Genomic DNA, 16,795 nt, shown 5'->3' with positions numbered 1-16,795 from the left:
AACCTGGAGGCCTCAGTCTTCCAAGCCACAGAGGCCACCTGCAGTCCCCTGACTGACCCCTAGGAGCAACTCTCTGGGCCTCGTATCTTTGTGGCTGAGACCTTAGGCTCAGCTGTCTCCCGAGGCACAGGCAGGACTGAACCTTCACTCCTTCCCACACTGGCCACTGTGCAAGGGACAAACACACTCACTCCCACACCTCTGTGTAAGTGCCCTCCACTAACGTGACTCCCCCCACCTCCCTCCGAACCCTCGCATCCAGCAAAGTCCCTGCTAACCTCAACCTCATCCAAGCGCTTTCTGCAACTCCTGACCTTGCCTGAAACATGACCCTCTCGAGGGGAGCTTGTTGCTCCATCACAGCCCACACCCCTCCAGGCCCACTTGGTGAGGCTGCATCCTCCTGCTTTGCCTTCCCTATTCCAACCATCGCTCCTCATCACTTTCTCTGAAGGTCGTTTCGTCCTGCTGTACCATCGTCTTTGACCTTCCTGGTCACTCTTTCTCACTGACCCCATGTCTTGCCCCTGCAAGGCTCCCAGTCTTTCTCTCTGTCCCAAATTTCTGCCTCTCCCTGACGAAACATCACTATGTGTATGCACAGCTGAATTTTTCTGCCCCGTGGGCTCTCCACCTCCCACCCAACCTGACCGTTTCCTGCCTTCAGCCTCCCAACAGCTGCCACTCCAAAACCCACCACTGTTGCTCCAGAGCCTGGCACCAAGGGTACTCAATAAATACTCCCTAAGTAAGAGAATAAATGAATGAGGGGATGAATGAAGCATGTGTCACAAGAAGGGATGTGGAAAAATGGGAAGGGCTCTCTAGAGGTGAGAGACAGAGGTTCTAGTCCTAATCCTGCCCTAAATAGCTGTGTGACATTGGGCATCTTTTCCCATCGCATGGCCTCCTTTTCTTCATCTGAAAAATTAAAAATTTTGTGTAGATGATTTCTGAAAACGCTGCTTCTGACTGTTAGCAATACCAGGCTGTGGTTTACTTATTTATGATATTTATGTCAAAAATAAGTATACACACTTATCTATGATATTTAAGCATTACACTAAGCACTTCCTATATATTACTATTCATCTACCCAATAACTCTGGGAAGAACTTATTGTCATTATAAAGATGAAAACAATTGAGGATAAAAGAAATTAAAGATTTGCCTTGTCATAGATAGTAGGTGGCTGATTCAGGATTAGAATCCAAACAAAAACTTGTTTTTGTTGTGGTCAACAAAAACAAGTGTGTCTGACTGTGTCTCAAGTATCAAGATGAAAGAGGCCTCCTGTTTAAAGAGACTGCTATTTGCTCTTCTAAACTAGGCCTCTGAGGGAGCTTTCCCTGGCAGTCCACTGAAGGGCACACAGGTTTGATCCCTGGTCAGGGAAGCTAAGATCCTGTATGCCGTGTGATGCAGCCAAAACAACAGCAATAGTAAATAATATAAATAAAGAATAAACAAGGTGTCTCTGAGGTGGCCTTCAGAATGCTGTCTGGGGGTACAGACCACTTTTTGCATAGGCCTGATCCCCACCAGTTCAGCCAACAGTTATGAGCCCGGTGCTGCAGCAAGGGAGGCGCTGACACAGATCACGGGGTCTGGGCAGATGTGGCAGGTGTTTTGGTGCCCTAAGAGTGCCTCTGAGACAGGCTGTGTTGCTTGAGGTTCATGGACCATTGCATCAGAGTGGCCTGGGTTCTTATGACAAATAGGCCTACATCTCATCTCAAACCACAGAATCAGAGCCTCAGGGAAGAAAGAGGCTGCTTAATCTAAATTTTTACCAAACTCTCTAGTGATCTGAGTTACTATACTAAGAAGTCCTAGGGTGCAGGGACTTGAATGCCAGAAAAGGGATACTTGATTAATGCTGTAGGCAATGGGAAGACTTTGAAGTCTTTTAAAAGCTGAAAAAGTGACATGTTTAGGATATTGTTCAAAGAAAATTATTCTGTCAAGTCTTCAGTGTGGATTGAAGTAAAGAGAGACTGGAGGGCAGAATAACCAGTCAGTCAGTCAGTCACTCAGTCATGTCCAACTCTTTGCGACCCCATGAACTGCAGCACACCAGGCCTCCCTGTCCTTGCCAATTCCCAGAGTTTACCCAAACTCATGTCCATTGAGTTGGTGATGCCATCCAGACATCTCATCTTCTGTCATTCCTTTCTCCTCCTGCCCTCAATCTTTCCCAGCATCAGGGTCTTTTCCAAGGAGTCAGTTCTTTGCATCAGGTGCCAAAGTGTTGGAGTTTCAGCTTCAACATCAGTCCTTCCAATGAACACCCAGGACTGATCTCCTTTAGGATGGACTGGTTGGATCTCCTTGCAGTCCAAGGGACTCTCAAGAGTCTTCTCCAACACCACAGTTCAAAAGCATCAGTTCTTCGGCGCTCAACTTTCTTTATAGTCCAACTCTCACATCCATGCGTGACTACTGGGAAAACCATAGCCTTGACTAGATGGACCTTTGTTTACAAAGTAATGTCTCTACTTTTTAATATGCTCTCCGGGTTGGTCATAACTTTCCTTCCAAGGAGTAAGTGTCTTTTAATTTCATGGCTGCAATCACCATCTGCAGTGATTTTGGAGCCCCCAAAAATAAAGTCAGCCACTGTTTCTACTGTTTCCCCATCTATTTGCCATGAAGTGATGGGACCAGATGCCATGATTTTAGTTTTCTGAATGCTGAGCTTTAAGCCAACTTTTTCACTCTCCACTTTCACTTTCATCAAGAGGCTCTTTAGTTCTTTTCCACTTTCTGCCATAAGGTGACCAGTAGGCTATGGCAATAGTCTAGATGGAACAGAAGGACTGGGGAGGGAGAATTTTGCCCATAGCAAGAGGCAAAAGCAGGAATGATGTTGCAAATGTAGTTGTGTTGTTGTGTTGTTGTCGCTAAGTCATGCCCAACTCTTTGTGACCCCATGGACTGCGGCACACCAGTCCTTCCCTGTCTTTCACTGCCTTCTGGGGATTTTTGTCCCTAGAAGGGACCAAAAAATTCATGTCCATTCAGTCGGCGATGCTATCTAACCATCTCCTCCTCTGCCACCCTCTTCTTTTACCTTCAATCTTTCCCAGCATCAAGGCATTTTCCAGTGAGTCAGATCTTTGCATCAGGTGGCCAAAGTATTGGAACTTCGGCTTCAGCATCAGTCCTTCCAGTCAATATTCAGGGATGATTTTCTTTAGGATTGACTGGTTTGATATTCTTGCTGTCCAAAGGACTCAAGAGTCTTCTGCAGCACCACACCTTGAAAGCATCAGTTATTCGATGTTCAGCCTTCTTTATGGTCCAACTCTAGGCCTTGGCAACTGATCAGAAGGGGTAGGGTTAAAGATGTCTGTCAAACTCGGCCTGGTGTCTAGACAATGAACATTAATGCTATTTTGAAAGAGAATGAAATCAGAAGTTGAGCATAAAGGAAAAAAGTATCTTGACTTGTTTAGTCTGACACATCTGAGTGACTGAACTGAACTGAACTGAGCAAGTCAAGATAATTTTTTCCCTTATGCTCAACTTCTGATTTCATTCTCTCAAAATAGCATTACCGTTCTTGTTACAGGCTTGTTACAGGCTGAGATTAAAACACCAGAAAAAATATTTCAAAATGTCCAGTTCTCAACTGAAATAAAAAGCAGTTGGCAGTTCAGCAAGAAAGTTAGGGTTAGAAATGATAGTTTGACATTTGCTCTGTATAGGGAGATGCTAATTCAAACACTTCCAGGATCAAGGTAGATAATGCAAATGAAGATTAAGTATATAAAAATCATAATAAATCCCAGCCTTTTCCCTTCGGCTCACCACCGGAAATCCTGGTGTTACCATGGGCCACTGCCCCACCCGGTGTTATAGATATTGTACAAACAAGCCGTACTCAAAGTCTTCCTTCTGCCAAGATATCCCTGATTGTAAGATCCACATCTTTGACCTGGAGTGGAAGAAGGCAAAAGTGGATGAGTTCCCACTCTGAGGTCACATGGTGTCATCCGAGTGTGAGCAGCTCTCCTCCGAAGCCCTGGAGGCTGCCTCCATTTGTGCCAACAGTACATGGTGAAAAGCTGTGGCAAAGGTGGCTTCCACATCCGAATGTGGCTCCAACCCTTCCCTGTCACCTACATCAACAAGATGTTGTCCTGTGCTGGAGCTCATAGGCTCCAGACAGGTATGTGTGGTGGCTTTGGAAAGCCCCAGGTCACAGTGGCCAGGGTCCACATTGGCCAAGTCATAATGTCCATCTGCACCAAGTTGCAGAACAAGGAGCATGTGATTGAATTCTGCAGAGCCAGGTTCAAGTTCCCTGGCTGCCAGAAGATCCACATCTCCAAGAAGTGGGGCTTTATTAAGTTTAATGTGGATAAATGTGAAGACAGTGTAGCAGAAAAGCAGCTCATCCTGGATGGCTATAGGCTCAAATACATCCCCAGTTGTGGCCTCTGGACAAACGGCGAGCCCTGTACTCACGAGATCCTTGGTGTTATCCCCTCCTTACTCATGCCCACCAATAAATCCTACTTTCCTATCAAGTAATAATAATAATAATAATAAACCCCAGCATTCAGCCATGGTAAGTGATAATCACAACTTGGTCTTAGCAGGGATGCTATAAAGAGTGGGTGGGGACTGGACAAATTGAAGGACACATTCCCTGTCTTAGGTACCAGTCATCAGTAAATAAGAATGTGGAATCAGTGTAAATAGATATGTTAATTTTTAAAGAGAAATTATAATTCTGGGTTTTATTTTGATACAACATTGCTGCTGCTGCTGCTGCTGCTGCTGCTAAGTCGCTTCAGTCGTGTCCGACTCTGTGCGACCCCAAGACAACAGCCCACCAGGCTCCCCCGTCCCTGGGATTCTCCAGGCAAGAACACCGGAGTGGGTTGCCATTTCCTTCTCCAATGCGTGAAAGTGAAGTCACTCAGTCGTGTCCGACTCTTAGTGACCCCATGGACTGCAGCCCAGCAGGCTCCTCCATCCATGGGATTTTCCAGGCAAGAACACCGGAGTGGGGCACCATTGCCTTCTCCGTATACGACACTACCTAATAGTTAAAAATTGAGAGCTAATATTTTAAATGCTTAAGCACTATTCAAACCAAACAATGTATATTATGATTGAGTCTGCTTCACAGGCTTCCAACTTGTGACTTCTGAGCTATTTGGATGGTAATTGGTAGAGAGAGGAAATCCAGAGACTGTGTACTATGCAGAACCATGACCTCCCCAGCTCCCAAGTTTGCCTGTAGGTAAGCCCGGTAAAGCTTAGGCAGGCCTGTTATTTTGGCCACCAGGTGTCCGATGGGCTCCCAGGTTGGGTGGCAGGGTGCATCTGCCATGGCTGTTTCTATTCATCACTTGGAAACTGTGTGGGAAGCTGCTGAGGGTGATCCAGCGCAGGTTAGAGGCTGCACACCGCCAGCAGCTGCCCTCTGTGGCTATCTTCAGCCTTCACTCTGAAGATTTTGTGTACCTCAGAGCATCTGAGTCCTGAAGCAGATATCTTGTTTAGCAGATCTACTTGCTCACTTTCCTATAAAGAAGTTCTCTTGCCAAATTTAGGTGTTTTTTGTGCAATGGCATCTTCTTTTTGCATCTTCCTTCAGAGCCATTGGGAAATGGGTTACTTTTTAGCTTTCTGACTCTTCTTCAACCCTCAACAGTTTCTCAGAAATGATCCTTACAGACTTGAAAATTGTTGTGACCCGGGGATTAGAAAGTCCTTTTCATATTTATATTTTGCCAAGCCTTCCTTCAGTCCAGATGGGTAGTTTTCCACTTAACCCTAATCATCTTTGCATTACATGTTTCTGACCCTGTTCTCAGTTCACTTTGGGGTGAGGAAAGGGAATTAAAGACAGATACTTAAAAATCACTAACATCCCCAATTTCTTAGTCTTCTTTAACAAGTTCTAGGAACAATGTTATCTTCTTTTTGTCTTTGATTCCTGTTCCTGATTCTAAAGAGTAACTCTCAGACTGATGGTCTAGAGCTGATCTTGAAGGGTACAACTTTGTGAGACAGTGATAGGGAACTCAAAAACATATCCCGAACAGTATCCAATGATGTTTGCAAAGAATTATGAATATATTTAGCAATATTTTCATTCTGATTAGAAGAAGAGGCATTCATCCTCCCTGGGTGATGTTTCTTATCAGCTCTGGGCAGCAGAGCAAGGTTATCACCGATGAGGCCTGAAGAGAGGAAAGATCAAATTAACATCTATACCAGCCACACTCAGACACACCTGCCAAAATACACACTCCACCCAGACACAAACACTTCACAAAATGATGTCCTTCAATATATACTATGTACATGCTAATATCTGCAAACATATATCCACAGTCCCTTCTATCCACAAATATCATGCACATTTAAGTATGTACATTCATATATACTGCCTACCTACCCACATGGATACACACATATATACACACATACATACACACATACACATGCACACTCACACACTGACTTACTGAAACTATGCACTGCACAGTGTTAGAATGAGCTGATATAACCTCCTAGAAGATCGCAGCCCAGCCTCAGCCTGCAGATCAACTTTACTTAACCTCAGGTTTCAACATGTGGTCAGGAAACTGGGAGGTAGTCTTGACAACCGAGGTAAGGCCCTGCAGGGTCAGCAGGCTGCTGGGAGAGATGGTCACGTACAATGATCTGATTGTGCCACACTGGGGAGTGGAAAGCAGAGCATGTGTGATGACCCCACAGACAAAGCTAGGGCTGAGAACTGAGGAGAGGAACCCAGTTCTGGGTAGGGATTTGATCTGAGGAGGGTTGTTTGGGAAGCTGTGGGTCACTCTAGAGAGGCCACACAGGTAAGCTGTGCAAGTGGGTGCGATGGGCATCCAGGGAAACAGTGGGTTGGGGTCACATGCAGAGAAAAATTTCAGGTCCAGTTGAGGCATACACTGGCATCACCCCCACCTCCACACTACCTGCCCAACATGGCAGTAGGTAGAGTCATAGTTCAGCAGAATGTTAGGACATTTAATGTTCAAAATTCAACTCAAGGCATTTGGGGAGAGGGGGAGAGATGAGTAAGGAGGAAGAGGAACAGGAAGAAGAGAAGAGAGAGGGAGGGACCCATGGTTCTTATCCAGATGCTAGAACTATACCTTGGCTATGCCAAGCAATGGGAGGCAGCAGGAAACAGAAGTGAAATCTGGACTTCAGAGCTTCTCAGGACCCTGGTCCTAGCAGTTTAAGGGAAGTTTCAGAGAGTTCCAAAAGTAATTTGGATTATTATAATGTATTTGCCTTTAAAAGAAACTGATTGAAAGTCCAAATCCTGTAAAGTGACTTGGAAACTTTGCATGTTGGATACATTAAACTTCCTCTCCCTAGGCTTGTGTGTAGAAAGAAGAGAGGATGAGAAAGTACATGAAGTGCTTTCTGGTTCTTATTATCAATGCTCTCTACAAAGTTCAGGAATTAACCACCAATGATGAGACTAAGACACTCCCTGGGTAATAGGGGAATCTGTGGGATAAGACCTTGCTCCTATTTCAAAATGAAGAATATTCCCCTCCAATTCATTGCATCATCATCTAGAATGACAGCTCTGTGGGATGAGGTGGGACTAGGGGCCACTGTAGTAGAACAGGGGCTCCACGGTCTAATGAGAAGGGCATGATATTTGAAGTCAAGAGATCTGCTAGTCCTGGCACTAGTGAGAACTAGCTGTGTGACCTGGCGAATGATATAAAAAACCTACATAAGGACAGAATTCTATTTCCTAAGGCAAAAAAACAGGTGATGATCTGTCACAAAACTTTCCCCCCATCAATTATGGACTAGAGCAAGGCCCAGAACAGCACACCCCTGTCAACAGCATACCCAGGAAGATGTTATTTTCAGATTTTGGTGCTAAATCACTCTGCACACATGTTTATACCTTGGCCTGTTTCCCTGGTCTTGCTGACAGCTGATCTTTTTGTTTGATGTTCTCTAAGTTATCTTGTTTCCAGTTCCAGTCCTGTTTCTGAACACACATTGTTTCCCCCTCAATGAGCAGAGGTACAGCCTGATCCAGCTTTGGGGAGGAGTCAGTGAAGAGCTCATCTAAGAGATTTGTTCAATGCCAAAACACTAGAATTCCAGGGCATTTTAATGGGTTATATGAAGCAATGGAGCAGAATATTTTAAACCCAAACTGTCCTAGAAATATAGAACATATAAGCATAGTAATGGCACCCCACTCCAGTACTTTTGCCTAGAAAATCCCATGGACGGAGAAGCCTGGTAGGCTGCAGTCCATGGGGTTGCTAAGAGTCGGACACGACTGAGCGACTTCACTTTCACTTTTCACTTTCATGCATTGGAGAAGGAAATGGCAACCCACTCCAGTGTTCTTGCCTGGAGGATCCCGGGGACAGAGAAGCCTGGTAGGAGGTCGTCTATGGGGTCGCACAGAGTCGGACACGACTGAAGCGACTTAGCAGCAGCAGCAGCAGCAACCTGTTTTCCAGTAGTCTGCAAACAAGATGTGAGCCTCTAAAAAGATCATTAATCTTATCAAACAACAGATTATAAATGCCAAATGAATGGTATGGATAATGTTAATTCTGTAGTGAGAGAATGATCAGCACAAGTTTTCAAAGTGGAGGACCCAGCTTAAGCTGTGCCTTTAGGAGTGTGAGGGATTGGGAAAGACGGCAAGGAGGCAGCGAGGTATCCAAGAGGTAACGGCATGGGTTACAGTGCAGCAAGGCCATGCACATTCATAGCACATGGAATGGGGACAATATTACAGGGCAGGGATAGGGATCATGGGCAAATGCTGGGGGCTCTGGGATGCAGAACTGCTCTGACGCTTAGAGAACAGTGAGGAGAGTCACCTGGGAGCACAAAGTGGCAGAAACCTAAAAAGGTAGATGCAGCCAAATGATGAAAGTTCTTAACTATTACACAAAGGGGTCCATACCTAATCCAGTAGACAAATGGAGGATATCTCAGAATGATCTGAGCAAAAGAAGAGCACGTGAGTGCAGAACTTTAGGAAAGTAAATCTAACAGTGAGAAGTGTGGTTTGGGGACTGGATTTGATAGTGTCTACTGCAGTCATCTAGACATGAAGAAGCAACGGGTCTTGAGACTGGATCTAATGAAAAAGTAACAAGCCAAAAGTGAGTCTGAGTTTTCTGAGTAGAGTGACTGGGGAACCAGTGGTATTTGATAGGAATGGAGGTCAAGAAGGAGGCTGGCCTTGGAGAAGTCAGTGGAATTTAGACTGACATTGATGTAGTGGCTGGACATCCAAGAGGAGAGACAGAGCAGATAGGAGGAGCGGGATGAAAGGACATGTGAACAGACTTGCAGATAGGAAAGTCACTGGTAAAAACAAAGTAAATATCAAAGTGGACAACATGAACCAGATCTCTGTGAGGAAAAAAGGTGAAGAGAAAAGGAAGAGGAATCAGTGGACATAATGAGCAAAGGGGAACAGGAAGGGATCCATGGGAGACACAGCCGGGGAGGAAGGAGACAGAGGAATCTGGGGTCAGGGAAGAAAAGAGGAGACTGCCCCCAAAGTGAAGGAAAATAAAGATTTACAGAGGCCATCGGGTTTGACTCGATATTAATATATATGTACGGGGCACCTACATATTCTGAACCCTGGGATGTTGGTTAGGCGTTATCCTCATTCAGCAGACCTCAAGGAGAGCCTGTGATGGCACCAGGTTCTGAGGATGGCCCCCACGTGGAAAAGCAAGGCCCGCCAGTCTTGCTGCCGCCAACACTGCCGCCACCCCTGCCCAGCAGCATTAGGTGAGAGTAGGCCACGGTTCTAGGCAAGAGGACAGGCATTTCTGGAGAGGAAGAGCACAACTTGGGGAACTTGGCATTATCGTAGAAGTAAACAGTAGGCTAGTCTCCGTTTCCGGAGAGTCAAGAAGCCACTCTGACTGGTGGGAAAGTGGTAAAACGGGTGAGTGGCCTTGACAGGGTGTGGCTGAAGATGTGGGAGTCAGAAAAGGGGACCGCCTGGGGGAGGCGGCGTCCAGGAAGGCCTCTCGTCGGAGGTGTTCCTTAAGCTGTGAGGAAGGATGGGACAGGGGACGCCAGACCACGCCCAGCCTGACGCGCTGCTTTCCTTCCCAGAGACCCCGGCAGCTCCCGGTCTCCCTTTCCCCTGCTTGCCCCGCCGGCAAGCGGAGCTCCAGTTCCCAGCACTGACGTCACGGGCAATGACCTCAGGGCGGCGGGGGTGGCGGGGGTGGCGGGGGTGGCGGGGGCGAGCGCGCGTGGGCGGGGTTTATATAGGCCCCGTCCCCTTCGCGCCGCCGGCCAATGGCCTCTGCCGCCAGCACCCCCGCCTCTCGCCGAGGCCTGAAAAGCTCAGCTCGTGTTACCAGCACTGACGTCAGGGGGCGATGACCTCAGGGCGAAGGGGGCGGGGGCGGGGCGGGGGCGGGGCGGGGCGGACGCCAGGCCCCGCCCCCCCGCGCCGGAGCCCCCCCCCCCCCGCCCCGAGCCCCGCCTCTCGCCGTGGCCTGAAAAGCGCGTCTCCGGGAGAGTCCCGGCAGAGCCGAGGGGCGGCGAAGCGAGAAAAGGCTACCTGGACACGCCGTCCAGTCGGAGACCGTTCAGGCCCGCGACAGGAGCCAGACACGCAGAGCCGAGAGGAGAGCAGACATGCTCCCGGAGATAGCCGCCGCCGTGGGCTTCCTCTCCAGCCTTCTGAGGACTCGGGGCTGCGTGAACGAGCAGCGACTGCAGGTGTTCCGCGGGGCTCTCCAGGCGGCGCTGACGGGTGAGCACGGGGCGGAGGGCCCGGCGCCCTCGGGCTCAGTCCCCACCGAGGGCGGGCTTCCCGCCGAGCGGCCCCGGCCCGTTCGCTCCCTCGGGTCGTGGTCCTCGGCCCAGTGCTTGGGGCTGGGTGCGCCGTGGTTCCAGCTGGCTGCTGCCCTCTGCGCTGTCGCGGGCGCAGAGTCCTGACTGCGACCCCGGGTCGCCGCTGGGTGCCGCGGAAGCGGGGTGCCTGTGGGTCTGCGTGCGGGCTCTTCTCCCTCACTGGACCCAAGACCCTGCAGGCGACAGCCCGACCAGCCGAGGGTCCTTATGGAACGAGAAGGCGCAGTGGAACCTTCCAAACAACTCGGGCTCCCAGCCGAGGCTCTTCCGGCCGCGCGGGCCGCGCCGTGCCTGGGGCAGTGGCTGGCACCTCAAGTTAGAATCCGGGTCCCCTTTCTATCCTCCGGCCTCTCTTAGCCATCTGCCACCCTTTCTGGTACCGAGAGAGGCTGGTACGCCGTAACTGCGCTCTGCGGGCCTGTGTTGGGCTTGGTGGCGGTGCGGCGTGAGATGAGGAGGTGGGCAAGAGATAAGCAGCTGCTGGCTGGGGAGAGACCTGTCTCCTAGCTGTTGGCTGGCGGGCTTGGGCAGCAATAGCCACATTTAAACGTGCCCACACAGTCCCACTTTCTGAGGGACAACATATGTTTCGTTAAAACATCCCACTTCTGCCTCCCTTAGCCACTGTGACAGGTCTTTGACTTTTCAAGGCAGAGGAAACCACCGAGGCACTGGGTGGGAGACATGACTTGCTGTGGGTCCAACAGTGAGGACGGCCTTCTTGGCCTTGAAATTTTGGCTCAGAGGTTCCCAGAGGCCCTGCCTGGACATGTCAGTCCCAGGCATATCCTCCTCCTTAAACCGGGAATGTGCCAAAGGCAATATACTGGCCACAAAGGATTGCCCCAGAGCTCTGGGACACCCTCTCGATACACATACACCCATGTCTTAGAAGGAGGGGTCTTTCCAGATTCCATAATTTTTTTTTTTTTTTTTTGCTACAATGTCAGGAGGGTTTCAGGAGGGTCTTAAAACTCATGAGAAACCATGTTGCTTACCTAAAATAACTAGGCCCTTTCCTCTCCTGTCATCACCCTCACCCGGGTGGCGCACCTGCCAGTACAGAGGACAGAGACTTGGGTTCTGTCTCTGGGTGGGGAAGATCCCAGGGAGAAGGGAATGGCAACCCACTCCAGTATTCTTGCCTGGAGAATCCCATGGACAGAGGAGCCTGGCGGGCTACAGTCCGTGGGGTCGCATGAACACAACTGAAGCGACTTAGCACACATCCCATCACCCCCTTGTGGTCGCATCCATGGCCCAGCTGCACTAACCAGTGCATCTCCCCCTTGTCCTGTCTCCACAGAGCACTACAAACACCATTGGTTTCCTGAAAAACCATCCAAGGGCTCTGGCTACCGCTGCATCCGCATCAACCACAAGATGGACCCCATCATCAGTAAAGTGGCTAGCCAGATTGGACTCAGCCAGCCTCAGCTGCACCGATTGCTGCCCAGTGAGCTGACCTTGTGGGTGGACCCCTACGAGGTGTCCTACCGCATTGGGGAGGATGGCTCCATCTGCGTCCTGTACCAGGAGGCCCCAGTGGCCACATCCTATGGGCTTCTCACCTGCAAGAACCAAATGATACTGGGCAGGAGCAGTCCTTCAAAGAACTACATCATGGCAGTCTCCAGTTAGATCCCTCGCCTGCCCCAGCTGGCACTCTACTGTACTCAACTCTGCTGTGACAGCAGGCCACTGCATATCTCAACCTGGGGAACTGTATTTTAAATGAAGAGCTATTTATATATATATATATATATATATATATTTTTTTTTTTTTAAGAAAAGGGGAGGAAAAAACCTAAAGATTTTTTAAAGAAAAAAATCCTTAAAGGACGCTGCTTGGAAGTGGCCTCCGCAGGTGCCTTTGGAGAGAATTGTGTGCTTTATCTGGGAGCCAGTGTCTGCCTGTGGGAGGGGGGAACGGTGTCCTGGTCGAGGTGAGAGAAGCTTGGCTAACACCCCAGGGAGGTGTAGGAGGGGGCAAACAGGATTAGCAGCTGTGAACAAGAGAGCTCAGGATCTGTCCCAGGAGAGAAAAGAGGCTGAGTTCAAACTTCTCACTCTCCCAGCCAGGACACTGCACCCCTGGCCCCTCTCTTACTCAAGGGCATTCAAGCCTGGACTCAACTCATACTATATTGCCTAATCTTCTCTTTTATTTTTATTTTTTATGAGATCCTAGGCACAGAATGAAAAGGCCTTTCCTAATTCCTTCTGTCCTGAGTAGCTTTTCTTGAAACCGTGACTTGTTTCTAATTCTGTCCTCAGAGACCTGTAGATGTTACTTCCCACCAAGAATATAAAGCTTTTTGTTCTGGAGGTCAGGGGAGTGAGGCAGGGGTTGGAGGTTACTGGAGTCGGGACAGAAGGGCATCATGTACCGACCCTTGCCTTGCTGTAATGCTGCTCTGTGTGGCGATTAACTTGGGGGTGACTTGTAATGGAATTTTAGAATCCAAAGAGTCTCCACTGGAATGTTTTTTTGGCCAAAACTCTTCTTTTTGTAACCAGATGGAAGTCCTAATGATGCTACCATTATCTCTTTGAGAAGTAGCTCAAAAGCTACGGGAACTTCAGGTCCTTGATTATTGCCTTCTTTTTAAAAGCACACACTCCTCTCCAATTGTCCCCCAACCCACCAACCGTACCCCACACCCCTCCCCTTCTGGTTGGGTCATGGAACTACCTTATTTTCTAGGACAAGAGTTCTCACTGTGCAATATGGCCTCCTGGGTCCCAGGAGGAGCTGGAGGAGAACTGGCTGTCACAACCTCCTGGCCGCCCTGGTAGGCTTAGGAAACTCTCTCTCCCTCCGTCCTCAGGACTATGGCTTTATGCTTAGCCTTGCAGGTATTCCTTGGCTGAATGAGAGAATGCCCCAAGTTACTGCTTGGTACTCTTGTACCAAGCCAGACGTTGGGCATTGTTTTTTCCTCCTTGGTGCTCAGAGCACCCGTGGGAGAGGCTGCCATCTCTCTCCGTACAATCCAAGTTTGTCTACAGACTTGTGCAATATTTACTGTTCTGGGTCTGAGGAAAATGGAAAATTTCACAGGGAAGAAATTCCATTGCTTCAGTTTCTCAGTGACATTGGTGAGGGGTCTTTAAGGCCTTGAGTTTCCCAGACCCAAGTCCCCTTGCGAAGGCCACAGCTGGGCGTCTGGTGAACCTGGCTGCTGTCTGGCTGTGGCCCGTAGTGAGGGACTTTGCTCTCCACTGCCGGTCCCCTTTCCTGGATTGCTTAACTACTCAATTCTGACTCAGAGGTGCTATTTACCAAACACTCTCCCTACCCATTCCTGCCGGTTCTGCCTCTTGAACTTTCCAAATCCCAAGCTACCTTCCCAGGCCCTGTTTCCAGTCCTTATGGCTTTAACGTTGACTTCAGGCCCGTAGACCCAAGTGCTCATTTTCTGGCATATGGGTTGAAACAAAGCTGTGAATCCCTGCAGATTGTTGTTACATCTTGTCTGCAAACAAGTTCCTGCCTTTTTATAAGCAGCCTCATGGTTTCATACTTAATCTTTTCTCTGTTCTTTTTGAAATTCACTTTAAAGACAATAAATACCCAGAGCTGGACTGTTGAGCAGGCCTGTCTCTCCTTTTAAGTAAAAATATATTTGTAAGCTATTCTGACAGAAAAAACAAAGGTTACTAATTGTATAACAGTGTTGTTATATGGAAGAATGTACAGCTTTATGGATACATGTACACTTTTTTGGGTTACTTTAATAAAAATGTAGCAGATGAAGTCCTGTGGTGTAGAGAAGATAAAATTCCAACATTGCTAATTTGCGTTTCCCTCAGATCCAAATCCTTTGTGTCTCATAGTGTTTCTCTTTAGCTGGATTCAGAAGTCCTGTGGCATAGGTGGGAGGGACATTTCCAAGCATTTCCTCTTTCTTGGGAAATAGCTTCTTACTCCTTTTAATGCATATTCTAACTTCCATGTGAAAATGCTAGATGGACCCATGATCTAGTCTGAGCTTTCCTAGGTTACCCAGGGCCCATCTTACGCATCCTGTTCTTGCTCAGCCATGCTCATTAGTTCATTCAGCAAGCATTTATTGTATGTGCTAGATACTAAAAATACTAAAAATGATTAAGACACGGTCCGTTCACAGACTGGGGTAGTGAACAGAGGACACTGAACCCCTTTCCAGATTGGAGCAGAATTTTTAAAATTCTTGTCCTGTTCCCTTGTAATCTTTTGGGGCTCCCACATGACACTGACTATTCTTATTATGTGAGAGCAATTGAGCCTCAGGATACAGGCATTGGTGCTGAACGTGTGACAGAAGGTTAATGTTACCAGTTAACTAAAATGTGGCTATTTCTGACATCAAACACCAAGAGCAAAGGTTTGTTACCCATTTATAACTCTCTGACTGTACGGATGGGATCTGTGTTAAGGACATACGAACAGCCTTCCTTGTCCCTGACTTTTGGGTTCTACCCATGAGGTTTTGACACAGGCTTCTCCACGCCCACTTCACTTGCTAGCTCTGCAGTTCAGACTGAGGTCACAAGTGAATTTTTGACCTGGGCTATCTTTTTGTTGGCCATAAGTGGGCTATGCATGCATGCTTAGTCACTCAGTCATGTGACTCTTCGCGACCCTCATGGACTGTAGCCTGCCAGGCTCCTCTGTCCATGGAATTTTCCAGGCAAGGATACTGGAGTGGGTTGCTATTTCCTACTCCAATGGAGCTTCCTGACCCTGAGTCTCTTGTGTCTCCTGCATTGGCAGGCGGATTCTTGACCACTGCATAAGTGAACTGTACTTAAACTTAGTTTTAAATATGTCAACTTATGAACAGTGGCATACCCCCACCATATGCATACTTCATACCTCCATGACCTTCATCAACAAACACGCAGTTTGACCTAGGTGTCCTAGATCAAGTAGGCCTGGGAAGCTATGTGTGATACACTGGGAGGGTAGGTGAGCCAGGAGATGGCAGTCAGGGAAGCTAGCTCTTCTATATCACAAATAGAATTGGTTAGAGACCCATCTGTGTCGAGGAGTTGTTTAAAAGAAATGGCCCCATTTCCATGGCTACCTTCTAACACAAATGTCCTAGGTACTCATTTGTCAAGGACCTACTCTTTTGGTAGGTCCTTACAAATGAGGTTAGGGTTGACTTTTTGCTCTTCTCTTATTAGGTACAAAATCAGCATCTATCTTCTTGTTTCCCAATAGACTCCTCTCATGAAGGATATTTCATTGTTTAGTCAAAGTCCTGAAATTCAGGAAGGGTTGTCTGGAAGTGAAGAGGATACAATCAACCACTTCTGTTTCCAAGCCAGGGAAACCGTAGAATGGCAGATTGGTCTTGGGGTTGCTCTTGGCTCTAGACAGACTAGTAGTCCCTCAATTTACATAGAGGGTTCTGTGATCGAGCAGTGTGTTATTTAGTTTAGATCTGACTGGCAATAAGAGTGGAGAGCTGCCCTTAGCCAGGTGAGGAAACAGGCTGTGAACAGGAATTGCTTGAAGAGTTGCAGTTGGTGGATTTTTTGTGTTCAGGGCCCAAGCATTGGTTGGTCCCTTCTGCTCCTAGCTTCTCTACTTGGTAAACAGTGGTAGCCTGGGAGACCTGTGCTCGGTCAGCTGTTTCTGGATGATAGGCACCACCCCAGAAAGTGTAGACAGGGCTCTAAGAGCTGCAGATTAACAGCCCATCCTGGCTCCTGATAAGAAGGTTTGGGTGGGAGAGTCCTTGATGCTGCAGCAAATGAGCCCCAGTGGAAAAAAACCCACTTCAGTGAGGCTGACGTCTGCTCCTTTACCAGCCTGTGGTCAGGAAAGATCGTGGGGAATCCTGGCTTCCGGGAGAGTGCTGGAAAGAGTGGTGCAGCAGGGAGTTCTGGGCTGGGAGGGAGAATCTATGGG

General features: G+C 48.2%; 1 protein-coding gene, 1 long non-coding RNA gene and 1 pseudogene across 2 annotated transcripts; 2 read left to right on the top strand and 1 right to left on the bottom strand.

Moving 5' to 3' along the window:
* The first annotated feature begins 3,704 nt into the window (after positions 1-3,704).
* LOC147357161 (large ribosomal subunit protein uL16-like) lies at positions 3,705-4,414 on the top strand (annotated as a pseudogene).
* A 1,658-nt stretch (positions 4,415-6,072) lies between these two features.
* On the bottom strand, positions 6,073-6,704 carry LOC147357160 (uncharacterized). The gene is made up of 2 exons (XR_015143822.1): positions 6,492-6,704; positions 6,073-6,203 (listed from the first exon to the last, which is right to left on the bottom strand). It is a non-coding gene; the product is annotated as an uncharacterized LOC147357160 (long non-coding RNA).
* A 3,795-nt stretch (positions 6,705-10,499) lies between these two features.
* BTG2 (BTG anti-proliferation factor 2) lies at positions 10,500-14,650 on the top strand. The gene is made up of 2 exons (XM_086345784.1): positions 10,500-10,789; positions 12,197-14,650. Exons 1-2 carry the CDS (start codon positions 10,672-10,674, stop codon positions 12,529-12,531), a joined length of 453 nt encoding a protein of 150 aa, XP_086201910.1. The 5' UTR covers positions 10,500-10,671; the 3' UTR covers positions 12,532-14,650.
* Positions 14,651-16,795: the final 2,145 nt, after the last annotated feature.

The sequence above is a fragment of the Bos grunniens genome, chromosome 16 (assembly GCF_055505025.1).
Source record: "Bos grunniens cultivar Pamir isolate PY7600 chromosome 16, Bosgru_T2T1.0, whole genome shotgun sequence".
NCBI lineage: Eukaryota > Metazoa > Chordata > Mammalia > Artiodactyla > Bovidae > Bos > Bos grunniens.
The sequence above is the reverse complement of the archived record's forward strand: the minus strand, read 5'-3'. Positions and strand labels throughout refer to the sequence as shown.

Excerpts from the sequence above, each read along its gene's own strand:
- BTG2 (XM_086345784.1), top strand. The coding sequence starts at position 10,672 with ATGCTCCCGGAGATAGCCGCCGCCGTGGGCTTCCTCTCCAGCCTTCTG. Across the intron at positions 10,790-12,196 it reads TCTCCAGGCGGCGCTGACGG|AGCACTACAAACACCATTGG; the intron begins GTGAGCACGGGG and ends CTGTCTCCACAG.